The sequence below is a fragment of the Myodes glareolus genome, chromosome 14, assembly GCF_982192425.1.
Source record: "Myodes glareolus chromosome 14, mMyoGla1.1, whole genome shotgun sequence".
In the NCBI taxonomy this organism is placed as follows: domain Eukaryota; kingdom Metazoa; phylum Chordata; class Mammalia; order Rodentia; family Cricetidae; genus Myodes; species Myodes glareolus.
The window spans coordinates 58,035,895-58,046,373 of NC_142039.1; the positions used below are offsets into that span (position 1 = coordinate 58,035,895).

The 10,479-nt window shown below is 41.2% G+C and overlaps 1 protein-coding gene across 1 annotated transcript in view; it reads left to right on the plus strand.

Moving 5' to 3' along the window:
- Nucleotides 1-8,305, plus strand: part of Tmem170b (transmembrane protein 170B) — a 40,478-nt gene extending 32,173 nt beyond the window's left edge. Inside the window, exon 3 of the mRNA XM_048420040.3 lies at nucleotides 1,209-8,305. Coding sequence (XP_048275997.1) covers nucleotides 1,209-1,339 — 131 coding nt within the window. The 3' untranslated portion in view covers nucleotides 1,340-8,305. The remainder of the gene's footprint in view (nucleotides 1-1,208) is intronic.
- The last annotated feature ends 2,174 nt before the right edge of the window (nucleotides 8,306-10,479 follow it).

Sequence of the window (10,479 nt, forward strand, 5' to 3'; positions counted from 1 at the left end):
GTTCAACTTCTTTTTCTGTTGTCTCAGCAAGACCACGTTTTCTAGACCCTTGTTTTGTAGTGTGCTATGGAGGTGGTTTTCACTGTTTTAAGTTTTATGTATATATGTACATATTTATTTGTTTGTTTATTATTGTATTCTGTGTACCACTTTTATGCCTGGTGTCCATGGAAGTCATGGATGTTGGATCTCTTGAAGTTACATAGTAACCACATGGTAATGAGCTACCATGGGGGTGCTAGGAATTAAAGCCAGGTTCTTTGAGAAAGCAGCCAGTGCTCTTAACCATTGAGCCCTCTCTCCAGACCACATTTGTTTGACTTTTGAGAAAGGGTCTCACTGTGTAACCCTTACTGGCCTGGGCTGGCCTGGGACTCACTGAGAACCATCTGCTTCTGCCTCATGAAAACTGGGATTAAAGGTGTGCGCATCTGTAACTGGCCCTTTTCCTTTTATGTTTTCTACTATTTTTCCTTCTTCCTTCCCTCCCCTCCCCTCCCCTCCCCTCCCCTCCCCTCCCCTCCCCTCCCCTCCCCTCCCCTCCCCTCCCCTTCCTTTCCCTTCCTTCCTTTCTTCCTTCTCCTCCCCTCACTCCCTCTTCATGGTTTTAAGGTCAACTCTTTTATAGGATACTAAACCCACTTACTTGTCTTTCAAAGTTTATGGTTGTGTTTTATTTTTAGTGTTTTGTGCTTTAGTCTGCCTGGTGGAATGGTGTGAGGTAGGAACTTCAATCTATTTCTTCCAAATGGCTACTGACTTAGTCTAATACCATTAGTTGTATTGTGAGGCATGGATAGGCTTTTCCATGTATGGCTATTGACTAGAATTAGTGCATAGAGATCCAGGGCTAGCACCTAATTCTTTCCTTTCGTGTGTGTGTGTGTGTGTGTGTGTGTGTGTGTGTGTGTGTGTGTGTGTGTGTGTGTAAGGGCATGAGAATTTATTTTGGGGTAAAATATGAGTGGCATTGTTAAAAAACAATTCTCACATTAAAATGGATGGGAGCATAAACTGTGTCTTGCAACTTTCTTAGATTGAACAGTTTGAACAGTTATGTGTTATGTGGTAAAGGTAACTTTTAACCAGTCATGTGGGAAAGTGAGGGTGCATTGAAGTAGTCTGCTTTGGTAAACAGACAGGTGACCTTTGCAGCAACCATGTGGCAGGTGGTGCCCTGGGTGACCTGTGCTCTGTTTCCTTCACAGGTGCAGCAGTGGCAGGCATCTACAGAGTGGCTGGGAAGAACATGGCCCCCCTGGAGGCCCTGGTGTGGGGCGTGGGGCAGACTGTACTGACCCTTATCATCTCCTTTTCAAGGATCCTCGCGACACTTTGAGGTTCTGAGGGAATGTCTTCTTAACTAAGGAAGCAGGTGTCCAGCTTCCCCGGAAATGGCATTGTTAACCAGCTGAACTGAAATTGTACAATCAGGGACCCAGCAAGTCAAAACTAGGAAGACCTTGAGCCGTGTGAAAAGCCTGCCCTCTGGCGTCCAAGCGATTGCACTACCGCACTGCACCTTATGTGCCTCCCCCCCCAGGCAAGGTGCACAGGACACTATGTGAAGCTGCAAGAAAAAGCACCTTGTTTAGCTGCCAATCAGGTTAATATTGGTGTTGAAATCATCGTTCTCAACAGTGTTGTGTTAAGTTACAGGGAAGTTTTGAGAAATGGATCTATGTGCCAAACTTTTCTTTCTGTTAACATTGATCATGTGACAGTTTGCAAGTGTAGATGTGTAGAGTGCTGTGAATATACTTGACATGGTCCAGGTAACGTAGTCAGACTTCGTTTGTAATGCTAACTCCCATGTGATGCCGAATCCCAGGCTTTCAATACTAAGGAAGGCGTTTGGTTTCTAAAGCTGAGTGTTTCGGGAATTTGGGGCTTTAAATGTCTATGTGTTGTTATTTAATTTATGTGAAAAACAATAGTCTTCTTAATGGAAGACTAACTGAGCTGTTCTAAGGACTCAAATAGACTATAGACTTGGAGGGTGCATACTTTTCAGTAACTCACACCCTTTTAATAGTTTCCCTTATACATTAGATTCTATTTATATGGATTCAAAACCTTTATGGGTCAAACACATTGTCACTTGTGTGTCACAAAAATATAATTTGAAAATTTTCTTATAAATTTTGTAAGAAAAAGTCTGAAATGCATGTTGCATTCTTCAACCCTTCTAAGAATGTTTTGCTTCATGTGTCACAGAACACAACCTGCTAACTCGTGTTGCGCTGGGACCCTGTTGCGTGGTGTACATGTCTGGGCAGTCTTTGATTCTGGAGTACTAACTGCTTAGAAAGTGGCCTAAATTAGGCTGTGGGATTTAAAATGCCTCATTTATAGAAAAATAATAAGTACTTTACATAGGAAGAGCAGTAATTTACCTTCCCCTGTACTTGTGGGAGGGTTAGGTTTACACTAAGTGAAAGCTGGGGATATAGTGTATCATTCTACAAGTTGGCAGTTAGTCTGAGTGTGTCAAGACAGCACAGAACGTTTGTCTGAGGGGTTTGTTTGAGTGGTGTCATTTGAGTTTATGTTCTAAGTTATTACCTGAGTCAAGAGTGTCTCTGATCACATTCATTAAAGTAGAATTGTGCTTTGTCTATAAAACCTTTTAGGAGGCTTAGAAAAACACATGGTTGTTTGTTATGAATACAAGCAGTCCAGAAAGTGCAGACCCTGGTTGAACTGAGTATGGGAGGGGGTTGACCAGTTGTAATTATAAGTGTGCTAACTTAAGGGAAGATCCATTGTAGAGATTGTGAATGAATTTGCAACTAATCTAAAAAAAAAAATGGAGCACCCTAAGCTCCTTAATTTAGCATTAAGACTTTTATTATCCATACTCTCTTTTCTCTAGCAAAAGGAATATCTTAACAGTTTTCGGAGGGGATGCTTTTACCAGTACATAAACCAATTTATAATGTGGTTTGGAAATTTAACAACCCCCAAAATCAGCCAATAAGCACGTCTTCAACATTAGAGATGTGGGAAAACAAGTCTTGAGATGGTCTTTTTTTTTTATTGTGTACAAGCTTGCTGTTTCTCCCATGCATTCTTTATTATATTCTTAATCTTTTCTAAAATGAAACCCAGGTGTCTTTTCCAGATAGACCTGGCTTCCTCCTCCTGTTGGGCTGATTTCTGCCCTCCTCTCAGACGGCTTGTCAGAAATTCAGAGTTTTGTGTGCCGCTGGGAGAGTTGCTAACCTGGACAGTGTCTCGTGTACAGAACAAATATTTATTTTAACATGGTTATTTTATGTTCTAAGAAAGTTATATGAAATAATATGGAGCTCACTGTTTGTAATCTAAAATTAATTAGAAATTAAGTTGACACATTGACTATGTAAATGAATGGACCAAAGAGATCTGAGCTCCTGTTTCTGCTCTAGAAGGGTTAATTATCTCTGAGAGGGTTAATTATTATTTTATAGAGTGTCCTGCAGTCATCTCATTACCCAGCTAATTTGCATTAAGTATTGTGTTTGTATATGGCTATGTGTGTAGTTTTAATTTGAGGGGCATTTTTAATTTCTTTAGTTATTTCCATTGGGATTTTGTGTAACTATCACTTGGTATTTTAAAAATACAGTTGAAGAGAATGGATTTATGAAACTATCTAAATAGCTATTTATATGGTGACATTTTCAAGAAGTTAGCTGTTTCTTATAGAGACAAATGTTTAATGATATATATATACACACACAAGTATATCATTATATACATATATAGATAGCTATATATGAATACAGTCCAGTTGGAAAGCTTTGCTTGATGAACATTTTCCTATTCTAATGGAGAAGTTGATATATTTGTTAAGTTAAATGATCTTATAAATAGACTGGAGGGTATTTAAGATTTTTGCTGGAAACCCTTTTTTGGGACATGACAAAAGCTCTCATCAACATAATCGGGTTCCACCTTCTGAAAACTCAGCCATGGTTTAGCAGTAAATTTTCTTCATGACAAATAAAAACTCTTCAGCACCAGGGCCTCATGTAAGTTACCTGTTAACTTCCCTGAGAAGGAGGTGAAGGTCATGGGCCCTGGCACAGTTTCATTGTCTTCTCAGGGGACCTGAGGGCTGTGTGGATTTAAATTGAAAGCAGCACTGTTAGTTTGAATCCACATATATATCACCCAGAGTTGAGGTCTCACCCAGAGCACTTTCTTAGTATTCGCAACACAGAATTCCACTGCTCCTTTTCCAAGCCCTTTTCCAAGGGTTTTGTTTATGAGAGGAACTAGGTTCATTGAATGATTTAAGATCAAACAATGCTGTAGGAAACGGTGCTTCTAGGATCTTTCATTTGCAGTGGGAGGCAGGGTGGCCTCTTTAAGGTGCCCAGGCTGGCACTCACTACCTAGCTCTGTTTGGTGAGTTCCCTTCCTAGATCTCCTATGTACAAAGATGCCAGAAATAGGGTTCCCTCACCCAAGTCCACCAGGAGCTGGTGAAGCGATTTCAAACCCTGAAAAACTTGGGCTAGTACCTTGTCGCTTCCCCGTGACTCATCCTCCTCTTCCTCTTTTCTCATTCAATCCTCTGAATTGATCATTTCCGTGTCTTAGATATTGCTCTGAGCTAGTAGAGAAAGGACTAGATGGTGAACCAGTGGTGCAGTCTTGTATCCAGGCTCTGTTGCCTTTGTTCACTCTGGTCTGAGCATCATTTAACCACTCTTAGTTTCAGGTCTCACTCTGAAATGTGATTAATACCCCCTGGGTAGAATAATGCAGATATGACAGGTGGTGGTGGTGGTGACCGGGCAGAAAGGAGCAGATTACAGCAGGACTGTCACCACTGGTCGCTGTAGGAGGAGTAGCTGGTGCCGGCATTTCCTCCACTGCTATCTTTTCTTAGTTACTTCTTTGGGTTAACTTAGAATAGTCATTGACTCTTTACCATATGCAAATCATTGCCCTTGATTTAGCTCCCCACCCCTCCTGATCGCCTGTCATCTGTCATCCTGAGCATTTGGGACTTCTGTGTCCTTTCACTGTTGGTACTGGCTGTTGTTTTGTTTGTTACCTAGTTTCCATTTAACCTAAAGAAAAAAAAACAGTACCAGTACCTTAAAGTTTCGCCGTTTTATAGTGCAGGGAGCGACAAGATGATGAGGGCACTTTCTGAACTGTGTGCAGGCCACAGTGCTCTTGCCATGTGGAAGCGTTCTTTAGGAGTGTTTAGAACAGTCCTGGAAAACATCTCTGTTTATTTTGTTTGTAAGATAATGAGGAATATAGAAAAATTACTGGGGAATTTCTGGTGGGTTTAGATTGCAGAGAAGTGTGGTAACACAAGTTGAATATAACTGGGTAAATTACTGTTTCCTTTTAAAATGAGGGGTTACAGTCTCTGGTTAAATGTGACAGTCGTCTAGTGGTCTCCTGATGATTGTCCACGATTTCTCATCCCTTTGAAAAGATATAAAGGACATTATTTGATTGTAAAATGTATAATACTACTTGTAACAGGAACATTCAAAGAGGAGTAATTGTCAGTGCACAAAAGCGTATGTGATAAAGTTCCCTGCGTTATTCAAGCCGTGAGATACAGATTTGCTGATCCCTCCCTCCAGGAGTGTGGGCTCCGTCACACACATGCATTTAAATCGAAATCATAGTGTGTTTTGTGTGTGGTGGACTTGCCCATCTCCCTTGCGGATCCCTGTTTCCTGTAGGTGATCCAGTGTGGGGTGTCGGTGTCTGAATTTGCCTATGTCAGAACATAGCTGGGATTTGTTTGGGAGGAATTAATGTTAAATATATGAAGTGTTTTCAGTAAACAAGGAGATGCACTGGCTAACTCTTCATGAGGATAGTGGCAGCGTTTACCTTTCTGAGCAAGCTGAGCTGTGATCCAGAATAATTTCTTAATTTAGGAGATTGTCTCTCACATTCTTTACCTGTGTGTGTGGCACGTGTGCTGAACTTATGCCATGGTTTCCTTGGTTTTCCGAACTGATTTATTTAGCAGTTTCTCTAACAGTCTCACTCCTTTCTAAAGCAGTTATCAGAGGTCATTATTTAGATGTGCACAGTTCCTTGACCGAAGCTGAAGTGTTGGTACCCTTATGTGTGCAGTGGTTATCTCATGGAAAGGGAGGAGCTGAAGGCACAGGTTGGGGGTGGTGTGGAGTGGGGTGACAGAGGGAAGGACAGTGTGATGTTCATGTCTTCCTTTAGATGGTATCCTGTCCCCAAACCCTGTGTGTGTAGGCTCAGCTCTTCCCTTTTGGGGATTTCTCAGGTCTGTAGTAAACTGGGGAAAAGTACGGCATTAATACCTAGAAAGAGGAGCTCTGATGCATGATCATCTGAACCCCATAACCAGAGTGCTTTTCCTCCTAGATATATATTGGTAAGTACTTTTTAAAAATTAACTTCTTTAGAGCCCTGCCTAAATGAACAGTAGCTTGGAAATACTATTGATGTTAAAAGGCTTAATTTTGCTTTTAAGTTTTATGTATTTGAGGCAGGGTCTCGCCCACTGTGTAGCACAGGCTAGTTTTGGACTTCTGATCCATGTGTCTTAGCCTCTCAGGTACTGGGATTAGGGGTGTGTGCCATGTGCTTGGCTCCTTCTCTTTAAATCATAAGATGTTTATGTTTATTACTGAGTATGGCTGGGATGGAATAGCTTTTTTCCTGGAAAGAAAAACAGAAGCTTTTGTTTGCAAAGTTTTCCTTAGTGTTTATGATAGTGAACACAATTTCCACGGAGCAATATGGAAAGATCTGACTCTCTCCCTAGTACACGCCTTTCGTCATGAGCTTTGCCTGTTTAGATGGACAAATAGGAAGTCCTCCTGTTGCTCATTTTAGCCATATAACCTGGCAGAACACCAACCTGTGGTTCTACCCTCAGTATTAGCTCCTGCCTTAAGATGTCCCAGGCTGAGGGAGCAGCTTTAGCTGTGTGCTGGTGTGGCTTTGTTCAAGTAGTGAGTCTAATTGACCCAGCAGACAGTACTAAGAAACTCACTTTAAAATTCCAGTAGTGCTCAACCCACTGATGAATCATTTAGCTGAACCACAGTACAGTTTATAAAAGCTGAATGATGTCTCAGTGCCTTGAAAGTTAAGAGACTTGTGCAGAGTGGACTAAGGGAGCTCTGGGGTTGGTACCAGTGAGCTGGCTTTGCCTGCACCACCTACAATGAGACTCCAGAGCCAGCATGGGCCACTGAGACCAGTCCAGCTGCTAACTTCATATGGTTCCCTAGAAACCAGCCAGCCACTGTATGACAGGTGACCACTGCTTTTCCTGTCCTTCACCACATGGCATTTTTCTCTGGTTTTGGTTTTGTTTTGTTTCATTTTCCAAGCAAGTATGAAATGGGAAAAAATGTTGTCAAGCAAATTAAGTGTGGGATTTTAAAGTTGAGTTTTATGGTAGAGATCCCTGTGTGAACAGTGTTAGTTAAATATTGTAGTACAAAGACAGACTTTATGTAACCTTAGAAATATGTTTGCCATCAGGGATTTATTTTTACAATAAAAATACTAAATGTACTGTGAAGCTTAAAGACAGGAAGAATAGACATTGGAGGGTGATGCTCAAACAAGGGTGTGTTTGATGAAGTACCTGCATTATGTGAACACAATCCTCCCTTCTGCTAAGGCTGTAAACTACACTGTATGAATATGTGTACTGCATGTTTACATAAAACAGTTTCATTTTGAAGGATTATTTAAACTATGTTTATATGTAATACCTAACAGGCTGTAAATATTGTATACTATTGATTTTTAATTTTATATGAGCGATTTTTTATTTCCCAAGTCATGTACAAATCTCATTGTGTATATAGCATAACTCCCTGAAGAACACAAATTTTGCAGTGAATTTTAAGTATTTTAATTGCAGTAAGCATCGGGTTAGCCTTAGAGATGCTGGTCCTTATTTTAAATTATTTTTCACCACATTTTCTTCAAAGGGCAGCAATAAACATATGCAAGTTCATTTTGGTTCTTGAAAGTTGGCCTGTGAGAACAACCGCAGTTCAATTCACTGCTGTAAAGGAGAGATGCACAACTCACTCCATCCCGCGCCTGGTCCCAGGAAACCTCTGAGATCCGCACATGGCTCTCCTCTCTGTAATGTACAGAGTGAACCGCTGTAAACACACAGAGCGTCTGTTAAAGCGACTCCAGCATTACATTACTCTGTCATTACACAGAATTTATTGGATTAAAATTTGTAATATATAGTATTTTAATAAAGTTTCTGTATTCAATTTCATGCACTTATATATAAATAAACCTGTCTTCAAAAGCTTTATACAGGACTGGACTCTTGATTGTATAGCCTGTGTCTTCTCAACTCGCTCACAGTGGACTCTGTATTCTCTAGGCCAGTGATGTGGCTCAGAACTAAAATGCTTGTCTTGCATTTGTAAGATCCTGGGTTTAATCTCTGCCACCACAAGAGCCATAGAAAAATGCAGTAGCATGGCCTCTCTTGATCCATGTCGGCTTCTGGCCAGTTTCACCTGTGGGCCACGAAAGTATTCAAAAGGTAAGCAATAACTTGAGAGACAAATTTGGCCTGGCTTATATTTGCCAATAGCCAGTCTGTGTTGAACCAACCCTGGACCACATAAACATTTATTTCTAAGAGTCACTGTTCTAAAAATTATGCCACAGGACTAGGGTGATGGCTCAGCCAGTAATGCTGACAGTCAGTGTTCATGACTCCAGCACACGTGAAAAGCTAGATACCCTGGAGTGTTCCTGTAACCCAAGCACTAGAGAGGACATGAGACAGGAGGATCCCTGGCCTTGCTCCCTAGCCAGCCCTGATTGATCAGCTCCTGGTCCAATATAGATTCTCAACAAGTGAAGTAGCCTAGTGAGATGGCTTACTGAGTAAATGTGCTCGCCACCGAGTCCAGTGACTTGAGTTTGTCCCCCAAACCCACCTGACAGGAAGTTTAGCAGACAAATGGAGAGCATCAGAGGACAGTACCTGATGTTGACCTCAGCACATGCATGGTCTTGTGGAGCCTTAGGATTTGGGCTGTCAAATTTTAGGTAGAATACAGGTTTTTTTAAAGGGATTTCTGAGGGAGATACTGGGCCCACCATCTTGAGAAAGGAGTAGACTGTCCCTTCCTATGAATATCACTGACCCTATTGGGACAAAAACCTAATGTATAATGCTTGGAAGTTACACTGGTCTTCATTTAATTCTTACATTTACCAAATTGAAGTAAATTTCCTTTTTGGGGTATCAAAAAACATTCTCATTTTACCATAAGAATTACAGAATTACTAAATACTTTTCCACATTGCCCATGATGCAAACCAAACAGAAGTCTCAGACAAAATGCAAATCTTGCACACATGCACCAAAAGTTTACTACTTCGATTTCTTTTCTTGGTTTCAAAATGTTCTTTATACATTTTATATCCCCTGAGCATTGAGCCATGGCAATAAATCTCATACTTACGGCAAGACCAGAGCCAGAATCCAGAAGGAAGACACTTGAGGCCTACACCAAGACTTGTGCTCAGATGGGACAAAACTTAATGGAAGGGTACTCAACGTCCTTGGTGGTGTTAAGCCTAACCCTGTCAATTTATAAAATTATGCCTGGACCTATGGTAGATCTTGCAGAGAGAAATTGAGAAACACTTGAGACTCATTTACACCCCTTAACACTGTCTGCTTGTTTGTAAGTTTCATTATTTGTTGCAGCCAGACCACTTTTGGCCAGTTTTGTGAATATTCTTCAGGCTCAGAAGTTCTGGGGAGGTCTTGTAGAATGGTTGGTTTAGTTGCAAGGCTACATTTTGCCACTAGATGGTGCCATGGTTCTATTTTCTTTTTTTACTTTGGCGGCCTGGTTAATTTGGTAAGTACTTTTGGGCTCATTTCCTTAAGATGCTAATTGGTTTTCCTCCTAAAGATAAGTGAGCAAATTAAACATGAGAGAAAACATGGTTTCTAAATGCCATCACTAACCAGTTTTTACTTTCTGAAGAATGATTAAGATACAGTGTTGAGAGTTAGTGACAAATCAAAAAAGTCGCATTAACTGTATTAGTGTGATTTTTAACTAAGTCATCAGCCTGACCTTGATTTGTGCATTTTTCTCAAGTTCCGTTACTTAGTGCTTAAAGATATTTTATCAAATTGAAAGCAGTGCGTAGCTAGTGACAATTAAATGGCTTCCCGGGAGAAGAGCACGCCGAGCACTGCACAGCGCTAGAGCTGCCTGTGAGGTCCCGGAGTGCCACCTTACTGGGCCTTCAGCGTGCCAGTGCCCACGATGTGCAGTTTCTGTGGCCCTCGGTTTAACCATCAATACACAGGGATAACTGTAGAGTGACTGTAGAGCAGCCTGTAGCGCTGCTCCCTCCCGTCAGCCGTCTGTCTGCAGGACAGGCAGGCAGATGTCATTCTAGGCCTTGCTACAGGTTTTAGTAGGGAGTGAAGTGGAGCTCTTTCAA